The sequence below is a fragment of the Festucalex cinctus genome, chromosome 15 (genome assembly GCF_051991245.1).
Source record: "Festucalex cinctus isolate MCC-2025b chromosome 15, RoL_Fcin_1.0, whole genome shotgun sequence".
Classification (NCBI taxonomy): domain Eukaryota; kingdom Metazoa; phylum Chordata; class Actinopteri; order Syngnathiformes; family Syngnathidae; genus Festucalex; species Festucalex cinctus.
In genome coordinates this window covers 6,343,127-6,360,181 of record NC_135425.1, presented here as the reverse complement: position 1 = coordinate 6,360,181, position 17,055 = coordinate 6,343,127, and the positions used below count along the sequence as shown (strand labels likewise).

The 17,055-nt window shown below is 44.1% G+C and overlaps 1 protein-coding gene across 1 annotated transcript; it reads right to left on the bottom strand.

The window, feature by feature from the left end:
- Nucleotides 1–239: 239 nt before the first annotated feature.
- Nucleotides 240–3,416, bottom strand: LOC144002509 (uncharacterized). The gene has a single exon (XM_077497811.1). The coding sequence runs from the start codon at nt 3,399–3,401 to the stop codon at nt 240–242; it is 3,162 nt and encodes a 1,053-aa protein (XP_077353937.1). The 5' UTR covers nt 3,402–3,416.
- Nucleotides 3,417–17,055: the final 13,639 nt, after the last annotated feature.

The window sequence follows — 17,055 nt, the reverse complement described above, 5'->3', positions numbered from 1 at the left end:
AATATTTTTATTGATGTTTTTCATTTTTTTAGTGAGTACAAACAAGGGGGATATCACACACGTTACCATCAGCTTTCGCAAAGCGAGAACAAAAATAAGTCCTACAAATTTCCATCCTTAAGAGAAACATCTCCTGGATGCAACTGGGACGCATCATCAGTGATGTAGCCTGGGTTCATTGAGTGTTTCGGGTCTCGCAACATCAGACACTCTTGCCCAGGTGACCCAGCCGAGGTTGATCAAGCCTCGGCTTGCGTCCCAGTAGCAGTCCACGGATCTGCCCTTTTGAGCCATAGCCACCTAGTGGCTTTCTCTGCAGCTTCGCTAACTGACTTAATGGCCTTCTTCTTGGCCGCCCCTGATACACCCAAGCGTCCTAGGACTTTGCAGAAGGATTGACCAGCAAAGCCTCTGCAGCCAACTTCTATGGGCTCATAGAAGATCTTCCAGCCCCTACCCCTGCATTCCACCAGTTCCTGGTACTTTGCACGTTTCCTCTCATTGGCTTCCTCCATGCGCTCTTCCCAGGGTACTGTGAGCTCCAGCATGATCAGATGTCTTGAAGCCTCAGATGTAATGATCATGTCTGGCCGGAGAGATGTTGCTGCGATGTGCTGGGGGAACTTTAGCTGTTTTCCCAGGTCGACTTGCAACTGCCAATCCGAGGCAGTGTGTAGTAGTCCTCTTGCTGTCTGTGGACATGGCTGGGGTCTCTCTCCTGCCTTGATGAAAGGGACTGCCCTGCTCGGAGCTTTGTGATGTGTGTTCGTACTGATTCCCAGGGCTATGCTCTCAGCAACTGCTTTCAGAACCTGGTCATGGCGCCAGCGATAGCGACCTTCAGCCAGGGACTTTGGGCAGCTGCTGAGGAGATGTTCCAAAGAGCCTCTTCCAGAGCAAAGGGGACAGGTGGGTGTCTCACTCTTCCCCCACACATGAAGGTTCGCTGGGCTCGGGAGGGCGTCGTAAACTGCCTGCACAAGGAACCGGACGCGGTGGAAGTCTGCCTGCATGATGTTCGACCAGGTCACTTTGCGCTGTAACACGCTCTCCCACCTTGTCCATGCCCCCTGCTGCCGGAGTCCAACTGCCCTGCTCACTCGCTCTTCCTCCACACCTGCTCGGACCTCTTCCTGGAGTAGCTGATGTCTCTCCTTTCCCCGGGCCTGGCTCACTTGGGTCTTTGGGAAGTAGCCCAGGCCTGCTCTCCCCGTTGCCAAAACCCCTACCAGCGCTTTCTGCCTTAGGCGTGACTCTGCCACCTCCACTGCTTTCTCAGCTCTCCACTTCCTTCCGGTTCTCACTTCGATCCCTGCTGATGACACCTTGTTGTCCCTGGAATCCCTGTACTGTAGAGCCTCTCTTGTACGTGCCACCTTGAACTCTTCAGTGAGCCCACTGAGGGGTAGCTGGAGGGTGTTGCTTGTCCCGTACAGGGCAGCGCTGGTGAGGCTGCGGGGAAGTCCCAGCCACTTTCGAAGAAAGCCACTGATCTTCCTTTCGAGAGACTCCACAGTTGTTAATGGGACTGCATAAACAAGGAGAGGCCACAAGACTCTGGGCAGGATGGAGTGCTGGTAGATCCAGGCTTTAAATCTACCAGGCAGGCCAGACTTGTCCACCTTGGTGAGCCACGCTCCCAGTTGTTCACCAGACTCCTGTATGGCAGCAGAGTCTCTCAAAGTTGCATCAAAGAGCTTCCCTAGGCTCTTAACTGGCTGTTCTGAGATTGTCGGGATCTCGGTTCCCGAGATCGAAAACCGGAACTTGTCCATCACCTTCCCCCTCTTCAGAACCATGGACCTTGACTTGGAGGGCTTGAAGCTCATCCTCGCCCATGTGATGTGTCTTTCCAAACCCTGCAGGATCCACCTGCACCCTGGGACAGATGTTGTGGTGATGGTAAGGTCATCCATGTAGGCTCTTATGGGAGGCTGGCGAACACCTGATCTGGATAGGGGCCCTCTACATTCCACCTCTGCAGCTTTGACCACCATGTTCATTGCCAATGCAAAAAGGGTAACGGAGATGGTACAACCTGTTATTATACCTTTCCCAAGGCGATGCCAGTCAGATGTTACTGACCCAGAAGTGAACCTGAGCCTGAAATTGGCATAATAATCCAGGATCAGGTCCTTGATCTTATTAGGGACGTGGTGGAGGTGTAGAGCAAGCTCCACTAGTTTGTGCGGGATGGACCCGTAGGCGTTAGTCAGGTCCAACCACAACACAGCAAGGTCACCTCTGTTCTCATGGGCCTCTCTGATGAGCTGTGTGACGACACCAGTGTGCTCTAGGCAGCCAGGAGCTCCGGGAATCCCACCTTTCTGGACGGAAGTGTCGATGTAGTTGTTCTTGAGCAGAAACTCGGTCAGTCTTCGGGAGACGATGCTAAAGAACACCTTCCCTTCCACACTCAATAGTGAGATTGTCCGAAACTGGTTGATGTTTTTCGAGTCCTCCTCCTTGGGAATCCAAACTCCCTCAGCACGCCTCCACTGGTTGGCCACTCTACCCCTTCGCCAGATCACCTTCAATGTCTTCCACAGGTGCCGGAGAAGCTCTGGGCAGCGCTTATAGACCAGGTAGGGTACACCACTTGGGCCCGGTGAAGATGCTGACCGGGCTGCCTTGATGACTTCCTCAACCTCCTTCAGGCTCGGCTCTGACACCTTTAACTCCACTGTTGGTGGGGCAGGGCTAATGAGAGCTTTGTTGTGACCTAGCTCTTCTTCCCTCAGTGGGTCGGTCATTGTGTTCCGGAGGAAGTAGTTCACCTCTTCACTTGAACACTCGAGCCGGCCACTGCGCTTGTCCCCAAGCAACCGCTTAGCAAAACGGAAGGGATTGGCGATGAAGTCCGCCCGCTTTCTAGCTCTCTCTCTTCCCCGCCTCCTGTGCCACTCTGCTCTGCGTAGGGTTGTCAACTTCTTCCGCAGGATGTTATGCAGTTCTGCCAACGGTTGCTTCTCCTCCTCAGTAGCTCTCTTGAACTGCTTCTTGAGGGTTCGAAGCTCCTGGCGGAGTTGATGTATCTTGGTGGCTCTGCGGTTCATGGTGTAGGAGGTGGTCTTGGTGTTGACATACTCAGTCCAGCCGAATCTCTCTGAGCCAAAGCTGACGATGATGGTGGTCATCGCTTGGAGTCTGCTGTCAACATCTCCTTTGGCTGTGGCTTGGATGATCTTACACACATCCTCGTCAAACTGCCGCCACTCGCTCAGTCTGTTCGCTGGGGGCCATTTTATCCGCTGCTGTGGAACTACTCTGTTGGGGTTGGGAGACTCTGGCACGTGGAGGGACTGGGATCTGTGGGTTGCCTCCTGTCCGGGCTCCTCCTGCGTCTCACCAGGTCCAGGACCTGTGCGTTGTACCTCGCTCTCCCGCTCCAAGCATTTCATTCTGGCCTGATGGATTTTTAGGCCATGATTGTTTTTGCATCGCTTGCCGCAGATACATATCGTAATCGTAGTCTGTCCGTTTGCAGGGGTCGTTAACCGTTGGTCCGTCCGATTGGAGATCTCATCCTCCCCCCCTCTCGGGATCTCCTGGGGTTATTTCTCTTTAAGGCTTTCCGTAGCTCATTAGGGTTCCTTCTCACGAAAGATACAGGCTGGGGTGCTAACCCAACCTGTCCCGGGTGCCGTCTTTCCGGGCTGTCAACTGTCTCTCCAGTAGTCGACCAAACTATTCTTGGTTGCCACCTAGTCTCTTCCTAGGAGTCACTGGCTTTGCCAGCTTCTAACTTAAGAGAAACATCTCCTGGATGCAACTGGGACGCATCATCAGTGATGTAGCCTGGGTTCATTGAGTGTTTCGGGTCTCGCAACATCAGACACTCTTGCCCAGGTGACCCAGCCGAGGTTGATCAAGCCTCGGCTTGCGTCCCAGTAGCAGTCCACGGATCTGCCCTTTTGAGCCATAGCCACCTAGTGGCTTTCTCTGCAGCTTCGCTAACTGACTTAATGGCCTTCTTCTTGGCCGCCCCTGATACACCCAAGCGTCCTAGGACTTTGCAGAAGGATTGACCAGCAAAGCCTCTGCAGCCAACTTCTATGGGCTCATAGAAGATCTTCCAGCCCCTACCCCTGCATTCCTCCACCAGTTCCTGGTACTTTGCACGTTTCCTCTCATTGGCTTCCTCCATGCGCTCTTCCCAGGGTACTGTGAGCTCCAGCATGATCAAATCCAAATAAGGTAAACGAAAGATAAATGGTATTCACCACCAAAACAACACATTCAATCACACATTCACACTATACATTCCAAAATTGAGGGAAAAGCATAAGACTTAAATAATAAATTGGGGAAAAATAATAAAAAATAAATAAAATAATAATAATAGTAATAATAATAATAATAATAATAATAATAATAATAATAATAATTGAAAAAAGATCAACACAAAACAACTCAGCGATTCATTGATTCTCTGCATCAATATGTAAGGTATCTGTGTGTAACAAAAAGGGATGCCAAGTGTTGTGGAAAGCCTGAAGGGAACCTTTGAGGGAGAATCTGATCTTTTCAAGTTTAACACAATGCAAAATTTCGTGAATCCACCTATTATGTGTAGGAGGGGTTGAATGAGTCCATTTTAGGAGAATGAGCCTCCTCGCAAGCAAGGTGGTAAAGGCTATAATGGTTTGTGCAGATTTGGGCCGAGTGAGCGCCGGGGAAATTCCAAAAAGGGCAATGAGTGGGTCAGGGTCCAATGTGATACCCAGGACCTTCCCTATTGTAACGAAAATAGCGTGCCAGAAATCATGGAGTCTGGGCCACGACCAAAACATATGCAAGTGATTAGCTGGGGAAAGTTTACACCTGTTACACGAGTCGGATTTGTCTGGAAACATTTTTGCTAGCCTAGCATTTGTGAGGTGGCTCCTGTGTAGGATCTTACATTGCAGTAGTTGGTGTCTTGCACAGATCGAGGAAGAGTGCACGAGATTAAGCATCTGATCCCACTGTTTGTCAGAAATTGTAATATTAAGGTCCTGGTCCCAGACGGATCTCAATGAGTTAAGGAGTGTTGGATTGATCTTAAAAATAAAATTATACAATATTGAAGTTATGGATTTTTGTGACGCATTGAGCAAAAGGAGAGAATCCATCAAGGTCTCAGGGGGGCGATTAGGGAAATGTGGAAATTGGTTTTGGACAAAATGCCGTATCTGGAAATAACGGAATAGATGAGAGCGAGGGAGCCGGAATTTTTCTGAAAGGTCAATAAATGATGGAAATACACCATCAATATAAATGCTGTCAAGGGTCCGTAGGCCACAGTTGGACCAAGATTCAAAAGCTCGATCGGAGCAAGATGGAAGAAAGAGGTAATTACGGTAAACGGGCGTAAGTCTTGATGAACAGTGTAGGCAAAATTGCCTTCTGAACTGATTCCAAATTTTCAATGTCTCTAGCACGATAGAGTTGTGTGGTGCCCGCTTAAAGGGACACTTTACTTATTGATCCATTTTTAGCAGCAAAAAGTTGCTACTTTTTCAATAATTAATTTGGTGACGTGATTATTTTTTTATGTACATTTAATAACTTTTAAACCATTGTTAAAATGAATCGAACGCCGGCATGTTTGTTACACGTGACTAAATAACCCGGATGTTTACGTCACTAGTGTGTAAACGCTACACTATGGAAGCACTATGCAACGCAGCCGTGCATCTAGCGTCAAACCCGGAAGGATTAAACCTTATCGCTTCGAGCCAACACGACAAAATAACACTACCGAAGGAAAGTCTGCCTTGGATGTGAAAGTTGTGGCGCCAGATGGTCTTTTCGGGCACAAAATAAACTTTGACGAACGAGTGAATCAGGCGGGGGGTGAGTGGTGCTCGTGCGGGAGCTGCAGGAATGGACAATCCGCTAATGAATGTGTGCTGTCTGGAAATGAAAGAACTCGAGGATCGGTTCCTTGCGGACAATCTCAACTGCATCCTGGAACATCAGACATTCAACATGGCAATACTAAATAGACATTCTCAGGATAGCTTTGGTTGCGATGAAAGATGTGAAGAAGAAAAGTCTTGGAGGAGCAAATATCCAACAGGTAAAGTGACACACAGTACGAGCAATGCAAAACGTGTGGAACTGACGAAATATTTCAGGAAAAAGAAAAAATAGTAAAATTAAATGTATCGTCGTTACAGCACCCAACCTCCCCTAGCTGTTTTTTTTTTTCTTTTTTGCGTAGCGTCCCACTGCGGTCAGGCCAGCCGCCACTCGAAAAGACGAAGTCAAGCCAGCCGCCCCAACGATTGTTAATACTGTGCATTACGGTAACGTGCCGACGTGCCCCTGCGTTGGCCACCTTCAAATGAATTATGAAATAAAACAGTCCGTGCAGTATAATAACCAATGCCCCCCCACCCCCGAAACATGCCTACCTTTCGCTTTAAATTTGCTTCGCTTCTCCGAGATCTTTCAGTGGCCGTAGTAAGACCTCGATTTGTGCCGGCTGTTGTGAGAGTGAAGGCTCCGTGTTGCTAGCAGTTGCGGCTCCTCCATCGGCTTGATTATTTCCCACGTCTGGTTCTTTAAAGATACTCGGTACTGCGTTGGGCTTTAGTATTAGGCGTGTGGCGTACCCCATCTCAAATTGTAACATATATTCGAAGTCCTCATGCCTGAAATGTTCGCTGCGCGCACGCCTGCTTGTCCTTCGGGAGGTTGACAGCACTTAGCAAACAAACCATTGTCTACTCAAGTAGCTTTTTTTTGTTTTTTTGGTTTTTTTTGGGGGGGGGGGGGGGGTCTCGCGGGTTTTTCCTTGCCGACGCCTTGCAAAATTTTGCAATACAGTAAGGCATAACTGACGTTTGTGTCTTCCTCGTTGTTATGTCTGCGTGAACTACTGTTCCCCAAGCGAGTATACACACTAGTGACGTCACCACTTGGGGGCGTTGCAACACGGAAGTACTTCTATGTTGAAAAAAGTTAAATAAATCAATATAGGAGTGTATTCTTCAGCTCTTATGCATGTTTCGTAGCTATACTAACTATTTACTGCCAATCAAGCCATACATGTAAAATTAAAGGAGCCTTCCTTTAAGTGGTAGAGGTAATTGAGAGCAAACTATTGACCATAATGCAATTGGTAAGGAGGCTAATTCCATGCTGACCCAAGGAGAATCGTTATCGGAAGCGATTTCAACATTCCAAAACAAGATTTTACTAATATTGCTAGCCCAGTAATATCGACGAAAGTCCGGCAAGGCTAAACCACCAAGAGATTTGGGAAGCTGAAGAGTCGATCTCTTAATGCGAGCACGTTTATTACACCACAAGAATGAGTTAATTAACTGATCAAGTGTAGAAAAAAAAGATTTACGAATGAGCACGGGAATATGCTCAAACAAATAAAGGAAGCGAGGCAGTACTGTCATCTTAACAAGGTTAATCCGGCCCAGCAATGAAAAAGGGAGAGTAGCCCACCTGGCAAAGTCTGATTTGCAACGCTCGAGTAACGGTTGGAAATTTTTGGCAAATAATTCTGAGAGTGACTTTATTACGATAATACCAAGGTACTTCAGTTGAGTCACTTTCTTAAAGGGTAGTATGGAAGAGGGGAGACTCTCTGCATGTAAGTTAATTGGAAAATATTCACTTTTATCAAAGTTAATTTTGTAGCCGGATAATGCATTGAACTGTTCCAAAATATCCAAAATAACAGGAAGGGATGTACCCGGATTTTTTACATAAAGGAGGAGATCGTCTGCGTATAAAGATAATTTATTAGTAAGGCAAAATCGAGAGATCCCTTCAAATTTATTTTCACCACGGAGCCACAGTGCTAAGGGCCCTACGGCAAGTGCGAACAAGAGCGGCGAGAGAGGGCATCCCTGACGGGTGCCACGAGATAAAGGAAACAAATCAGACTTCTCGCCGTTAATACTAATACAAGCTACAGGGGATGTGTAAAGAAGTTTAATCCACAAAATAAATTTTGGATCAAAGCCAAATTTTCCCAAAATAAAAAAAAGGTAGCTCCACTCCACACGATCAAAAGCCTTCTCTGCATCTAACGAAAGCACAATTTCAGCAGGTTTAGAGTCTGAAGAAGAGCAAATGATATTCAATAGACGCCTGGTATTGTTAAAAGATTGTCGACCTGCAATGAACCGGTCTGGTCCGGGCTAATTAGTGTGGGAATGACCTTCTGGAGTCGTATAGCTAGTACTTTAGACAGAATTTTAAAATCCACATTTAGGAGAGTAAATGGTCTATAACTACTACTCAGTAAGGGATCTTTTTCCTTCTTAAGCAACAGGGTTATCGACGCTTCGGAAAATGTAGAAGGTAATTGATCGCTATGAAACACATCGTTAAACACCCTTGCCAGAATGGGCGCTAGTATATCAGAATAGGTTTTTAAAAAATTCTGTGGAGTAGCCGTCTGGACCAGGAGCTTTAGAACTTTGTAGGGAACTTATGGCTTCCCGAATCTCTGCGACTGTTATTGCGACTCCCAGACTACCAAAAGTGTCTAAATCTACTTGAGGATAAATTAAGCGGTCCAGAGGATTGGACACTGGCCATTCGCAGGGGAAAATCTCGGAACAATAAAGTGCGGAGTAATAATCGGAGAAAGTATTACAAATACCCTTGGGGTCTGTCAAAACCTGCCCAGTTGGAGTTGATATACTAGGAATAAGCGTAGAGGCGCTTACCGCTCGGGCCTGGTACGCCAATAATTTACCTGGTTTGTCACCATGTTCAAAAAAACGCTGCCTTGTTTGCAAAAATGGAACCTCAACTTTGCCAGTCAACAACAAATCATATTGAGATTGTAATTGCAACCTTTTTTTGTATGACGCGGGTGAAGGGTTAGTAGAGTAATTAACATCTAAAACACGAATTTCTTCTGCAAGATCCCCTAATTTAGCAAGCTCCGTCTTTTTATAATAAGAAACAAATGAGATAACTTGCCCACGAATATAAGCCTTAAAAGAGTCCCACAGTATATTGCTACTAACATCGGGCCTATCATTAATTTCAAAAAAGAAGTTAATTTGATCAGTAAGAAAATCTTTAAATTTAGCTTCAGAAAGCAACTGGGAATTAAATTTCCAAAATTTATGGGCTGGTCTGCAAAGTGAAAAATTAATATCAATCAATGTTGGAGTGTGATCCGAGATAACTATAGAGTGATATTTACAAGTAGTAATACTTTGTAACAATTTATTATCCACGAGGAAAAAATCTATTCGAGAAAAACTGTGATGTACATGAGAAAAGAACGAAAATGTCTTATCAGAGGGGAACTTTGTTCTCCAAGGGTCAGACAATCCCAATTGGTCTGCATGGAATTTCAGGGTAGTGGCTGATTTAGACAGATTTGTGGGTCTGGTAGATGATCTATCGAGCACAGTGTCCTGTACTAAATTAAAGTCACCCCCGATAATGAGAAGGTGGTCTGCAAGATTAAACGATACACTTTTAAAAGCTCATGGATCAGTACAGTGGCATGACTGCCGAGTGAATGGGACGGCCAAATCGATGCCACGGTTCATGAATACCGGAGCAAAACTGGAGTCAGCGCGCCACGGATAGATAAAGGTAAACACGACAATAATGTTACAGAAATACTTGTAATATTGTCATTTAGTTCGCTCCCTCGTGTAGCACTTGGCAGCAGCTTAATTGTGTGACCGTCACTTACTATTTAGTCAGTAGTTACTTATTTTTGCTGCGGCCGGCAAATCTCTTGCTAGCGTTATTTTGCCGTGAACACTCGGAAAGACAAATTCTTGGCCTGCCGTGACTACCATGATTGCTTATAGACATTTATATGCGTATTTGAATAACACAAATGTGCACGACTAGTTCGCTGCGCCGTCGCAATGGCCGTTTTGTCGATGAGTCAAACACATTTTACCGGGAGTTAGTTTAGCGCTTAGTACCACAAAATCGCGGCAACATAGGCAAACTTTTAAAATTTTTCCACTCACCGTGACAGAATAACTGTAAATAACTCTCTATGGTGAATTGGCGGTCACAAACACGGCTTGAATGCAAAGCCACGTCATCTTGGTCGTGAAAGAAGAGCTTATTCCCCTCGCCGTAAAAAAATAAAAATCCTATTGGCGTGACAAAATAACACTTGGTGATCAGTTGCTGGTCATGGCAAAAAAACAAACAAACAGCCACCATCGCCTGTGTTTGTGGTCTTTTTTCCCCAAGCAGATCAGATGATTTCTTCTGAGATGACAGCCATTCAGGCTAACTTGATGCCGTGTGTGACATGCAGTATTGTCTGAACACTGACAGGCTGACTGACCCCTTTCATCTCTGTAGCAATGCAGTAGAAAAACAACCTCGGGATATGACATTCAGCACGCACACTGAATTTCGTTGGTTAATCTTGCATGGTGAGGCCTGTTCTGAGTGGAACCTGCCCTTAAAACTACTGTACAATCTTGGTCATTGTACTGCAGCTCAGTTTCATGGTGTCGACAGTCTTTCTGCCTACGGCATCTTTATGAAGAGTAACAATTCCAGTGACCAGTCGTGGAAAAGCGTGAAAGCGATACTACTACATTGAATGAACACATCTGCTCCCCATTCACACTTGAACCCTTGCAACATAAACAACTCACATGAAACCAATTTGGACATTTTCACTTCAGGGTGTACTTTATTTATTTATTTATTAATTTATTTATTTATTTGCCAGTGGTTTAGACATTAATGACTGTGTGTTGAATTGTGTCAAGAGACAGTTTACAGTGGTCCAAGTGTTCCACTTGTTACTTTACATTGTAAAAAAGTATCATTTCTTTAGTGCGGTCCCATGAAAATATCTAATGAAATATTAAGAGAACTGAAAATCTGTCAAAATTCAAAGTCTGGTTGGAAAGGCCACAAACCTGAGTACAACGTAACAAGAATTTTGAAAATCCGACGAAGTGTTCCAAAGAAATTGAGCGTTTATATATATATATATATATATATATATATATATATATATATATATATATATATATTAAGGGTGTGAATTGGCTAATACCTGACGATTCGATTCGTATCACGATTCATAGGTGACGATTCGATTTGATAGATTAATCCCGATACGAATTTATAAGTCAATTGTTGTGATTTTTTTTTTACTCTAATTTAGAAAATGCTTATCAGTAAACTTTTCCCATGTACACTGTAAGATTTTTATGAAAATGTATTATTTATTTATCTGAAACTTCATTGAAACAGCATTGAAATATAACATTAAGGCTTAATGTTCCATTAATATAACATTCTTCCATGATTAAGGTGTGGACCCTAACCCTAAGTAAGACGTTTTGTTGAATATTTTTCCATCAATAATGGATGTTTAAAAATTGATTCTGCCGCTTATTGAATCGATTCGAGATCGCGATACATTGCCGAAGCGATTTTTTTAACACCCCTAATACATACATATATATATGTATATATATGTAAAACATGCATGGCTCTACAAAATACAAGTCCACGTATTGCAGGCTGGCTGTTTCCCCACAATACACGTGTGGGCTGGACCGTCATAACTCCCAGGCCACTTTTTCCCCCCAGTCCGCCCCTGCGTCCAACCCTCTGAATTCACACTAGGCTAGCGCCGGGCTCCCTTCGAAGGGTGTCCAGACTCCAGTCGCCAGAGCGGTTACCGCAGCTGGATTCACGGGGAGGAAACGAAGCTGGACCCGCCTGAATGGCGCGAAGCATGTGTAAGTCGCCAGTGTCTGCTTGGCTGCCCATCAATGAAATGCAGCGGTGCAGCGAGGAAGCAACACATCTATACTGTGTGAATATTCTTTTCGGCTACACGAAATGCTCACATTGTATACAGTGCAAGACGCACCACCTCCACTTTCCACATTAAAAAAGATAATAACTTGTTATCTCTACTTCCAAATACCTCGGCAACATTGCCTTGTTTAGCCCCGCTGCTCGATGGTATTAATAGTGTCACTGTAGCAGAGTTATCAGTTTTGGAATTTTTCATTTTACTTATTTTTGATTTCGTTTTGAGTTTTTTTTAATTTTATTTAGTTAGTTTTAATTAGTTTTCAGAGGGTTCTGTTAGTTTTGATTAGTTTCAGTTAATAAATGCTTCGTTTTAGTTAGTTTCAGTATTTGTCAGAGTCCAGTATGAACTGGATAGGTGGATCCCAAGATCACGGCAACAGAGGAGTTTGACAGGATTTATTACAGTTCAAAAATAGGGGAAACAACAAAAAGCGCTGGCCACAGCCAGGATGGAAAAAATGGGAGAAAACACAAGGTGCTTGCAAAAGGCAAGATGAAAAAATATCTACTAGTAACTCAATGGCTCTTAATTAATAAATATCACAGGCAAAAAGTCACAACACAAAATAACGTAGCAAAACTTACGAAAGCAAAACTGAACTATAGCAAAGTACACAAGGCAATGGCTGTAGACTTGGGAGAATAATCCGACGTCGTGCAGGCGACGTCAGAGTCCTTATAAAGGCTTAATGTTGATGCACCGCAAGTGCGGCGCCAGGGGAAACGCCCCCTCAATCACTCAGAGACTGAAAAAAGGAAAAGAGCAACACTGAGAGCCCTGCATCATGACAGTATTAGTTTTTTTTTTGTTTTTTTTTAAATGTGTATTACTTGTACGCAATATTTAAAAAAAACAAACACTATGGGAACGATCATCTTGAGGTGCTTTTCTGTTGGCTGCTGCTAGATGATGTCACTCCTGAGTGACATACTTTCAAACGTCTATAATCAGGTTAATATCAAAATAAATCTTAAAATCACATTTAAAATCATCCCCAAAGGCTCATGCATTAAGTTAATTATCAAAGACTAAAACGAAAGTCATTTTTGCTATAATTAACAGTTAGTTTTAGTTAGTTTTGTAAACATAAAATGTAATTTCAGTTAGTTTTCGTTTTTTAAAAAGCATTTTTATTTTATTTTGTTAATGGAATTGTTTTTTGAATTTTAGTTTGAGGTTTTTTTTGTGTTAGTTTTAGTTAATTAAAATAACCTTGCACTGTAGTAAAGTGACGCCATGCCACACGCACTGTGTGGAAAAGTGTCATTCTGTGGCACCGCCCAACTCCAGATTTAATAAAAAGTTCTAAAAAACAAAAACAAAAACAAAAAAAAAACCTCATACATTTATCCGAGACCTGAGTTCAACAGCTCAGTGAAATAGTGGTAGAGTGTCTGCCCTGACATTGGGAGGTCGTGGATTCAATCTCCCAGCCGGGTCATACCAAAGACTATAAAAATGGGACCCATTTGCTTCCCTGCTTGATACTCAGCATTACAGGTTGGAATTGGGGGGTTAGCTCACCAAATGATCCCCGAGTGAAAGCTGCTGCTCACCTCCCCTTCAGTGGATGAGTCAAATGCAGAGAACAAATTTCAGCCCATTAAGATGGGCGTGACAATCAGTGTGATGCATTTAACAAAGATGGTCAACTTGTCATGATGTTTTGGTCTTTTCACTCAAAGATTATGTTTGGGTCACTGCACCAGCATGCATGTATTAAAGTTCATACCAACATACACGATGCTTGTGTAAATATTAAACACGGTCTCTGTTAAATGTTATCTATGTTATGGATGTTTCTCTCAGACTTGCGAGGATGATGTCTTGCCTCCATGGTAGATTCTTCTTGGCGAGATACACTGCACTTTGGGTCTGCCTCAACAATGTAGGACTCCTTCTACGTGCTGGCACAATGGGGCCATTATGCCGATGTCAGACTACGCGATTTTTTTTTTTTTTGTCTTACAGGACAGTTGCGGGCGGCACGGTGGCGAGTAGTTAGCACGTCCGCCTCCCAGTTCTGAGGACTCCGGGTCGAGTCCAGGCTCCGGCCTTCCTGGGTGGAGTTTGCATGTTCTCCCCGTGCCAGCGTGGGTCTTCTCCGGGTACTCCGGTCTCCTCCCACATTCCAAAAGACATGCATGGCAGGTTGATTGGGCGCTCTGAATTGTCCCTAGGTGTGCTAGTGTGCATGGATGGTTGTTCGTCTCTGTGTGCCCTGCGATTGGCTGGCAACCAGTCCAGGGTGTCCCCCGCCTACTGCCCAGAGCCAGCTGAGATAGGCGCCAGCAGCCCACGCGACCCTTGTGAGGAATAAGCGGTCAAGAAAATGGATGGATGGATGGACAGTCCAGGGTGTCCCCCGCTGCCCAGAGCAGGCTGAGATAGGCGCCAGCACCCCCCGCGACCCTTGTGAGGAATAAGCGGTCAAGAAAATGGATGGATGGATGGAGGACAGTTGCGCTGTCACATTACCCGAAAATTCGCTCCGTGTCATGGATGGGGCGTGTAGTCACACTACACGTCTGAACGCGACAAGACACCAGCCGATCATCGCGTGTTGTCTTGCCAAGAGAGACGCATCGGCCACTGTTTGTCTGGGAGGTGGGACAAAAAAAAAAAAAAAGAGGCAAGGACAGGGAGTGTTTGCGTGAATGGAGCACACATGGGACAAGTGTGATGTGAGCGCATTGCTTGCGCTCCCTGCTCGTCAATAGTGTTTAAAATATGATTTAGTAGCCGACACTGTATTTTAATTTATTTAGGCCTATATGCGCCGGGGTAATTATAGCAGATTTTGTTAATTAATTTGCGGGGTGAAATCTTGTTTTATTATTTTATCAAACACTGAAATATTATATTGTTTGAGTATTTTTTACTGCTTCATTTATTCATATTTGACTTGTTTTAGTACGGTGCATTGGATAGTACGCCACTCACTCCGAGGGGGAAAAAAAAACTTTCAAGTGAGAGCAGGTGACAGTTAAGGCGGCGAGGCCTGGCCCGACAAAATGAAAATGTGATCGATCCTCACTAAATATCTGCCCATCCCTACTCATATGCCAAAATCTCTGAAATTATTAGAACAACAGTCACAATATATTTTGGACCATAAGGCAACGGCGACGTGAATAGAGGACCAAAATATATTGTGACTGTTGTTCTAATAATTTCAGAGATTTTGGCATATGAGTAGGAATGGGCACATATTTAGTGAGGATCGATCACATTTTCATATAGTCGGGCCAGGCCTCGCCGCCTTAACTGTCACCCGCTCTCACTTGAAAGTTTTTTTCCCCCTCAGAGTGAGTGGCGTACTATCCAATGCACCGTACTAAAACAAGTCAAATATGAATAAATGAAGCAGTAAAAAATACTCAAACAATATAATATTTCAGTGTTTGATAAAATAATAAAACAAGATTTCACCCCGCAAATTAATTAACAAAATCTGCTATAATTACCCCGGCGCATATAGGCTTCAATAAATTAAAATACAGTGTTGGCTACTAAATCACATTTTAAACCCTATTGCGGAGCAGGGAGCGCAAGCAATGCGCTCACATCACACTTGTCCCATGAGTGCTGCATTCACCCTGTCCTTGCCTCTTTTTTTTTTTTTTTGGTCCCACCTCCCCGACAACAGTGGCCGATGCGTCTCTCTTGGCAAGACAACACGCGATGATCGGCTGATGTCTTGTCGCGTTCAGACGTGTAGTGTGACTACACGCCCCATCCACGACACGGAGCGAATTTGTCGGGTAATGTGACAGCGCAACTGTCGTGTAAGACAAAAACATCGCATAGTCTGACATCGGCATAAGACTTAGACTTGACTTTATTGATCCCTTTGGGATGGCTCCCTCTGGGAAATTTACATATCCAGCAGCAATAAGAACAGATAATAAAATAAGAAGTAATTCAATCAATCAATAAATAAGGTTATTACATAATAATAATAATAATAATAATATAATAATGATAAATAAAAATTAAATCAATCAAAAAATAAGGTTTTTACACCAGAGATTGGATTAATAATAATAATAAAATAAAAAATAAAAATTCAATCAATTTTTATTCATTTTTCTTTCCTTTGATCTTTCCTCTGCTCTCCTGACCTTCTGAACTTCACGACTCTTGTGAAACTCTTCAGTAACCGGTCAAGGTGAAGGGTATGGGATTTTTATTAGATTTCAGGTGAATTAATGATCACAAACTCACGCACACACAAACATACGCACATACATATATTTTTGTGAGGACATCCATTGACATAATGCATTTCCTAGACCCTTACCCCAACTATCAAAAATGATTACCTAACCCTAACCCTACCCTAACCCAGTGCTTCTCAATTATTTTCTGTCATGCCCCACCTAGGAAGAAGAAAACATCTCACGCCCCCCACAATGAGAGCGCCACTGCCCCCTAATGTAATGAGGTGCAATTGCACTTTATTCTAAGACAGTAAAAAAATAAAAATAAAAATAAAAATAATAAAGCATGTTCCCCGAGATCAAACGCGCCCCCCTTAACGAAGCCTCGCGCCCCCCTGGGGGGGCCCGCCCCACTATTTGAGAAGCACTGCCCTAACCCCAACCATAACCCAATTCAAACCTACTCTAAAACCAAGTCATGACCTTCAAAAAGAGGTCTTGCACAGTGAGGACCGGCCAAAATGTCCTCGCATCACAAAAATGTCCTCATTCTGTTGGACAAAGACATATTTTGGTCCTCACTATGTATTATGTACAAGAACACGCACACATCCACACACACACGCATACACACAAACTTTTTGTAGCTGTCATGTCAAGCCCTCAAAAAACATGTTTCAAGGTCCCCATTATGCTAAAAAGAAAAAAAAGGGGGGGGGGGGCACACAGAATGATAGTCCCATCAAACCTTAGCATTGCTGAACTTTCCATCCCACTCTCTATCCCTCCACAAGTCTTCTTTTCAGGCAAAGCTAAAGAGAATCAGATTTCACAACCCTCAAGCAGTATTTCTGGAAGTACAACTGAGTCTCACAAACCATCCCAACAAAACAAGTTTTGATGTCACTGATACTCTGCTCCCAAAGGAATGGAAAAGGGGAGTCATGAAATAACTAAATTCCTTCTCTGAAGTATTTCCAAGAGGAACCTTGAAACGCAAGATCTGTTTCTTTGATCCTTTGAGCAGAAGGCAAGGTACATTCACCCATCACACTATCAAGCTGTTGAATACTAGCATTCTAAGAAAGTCAG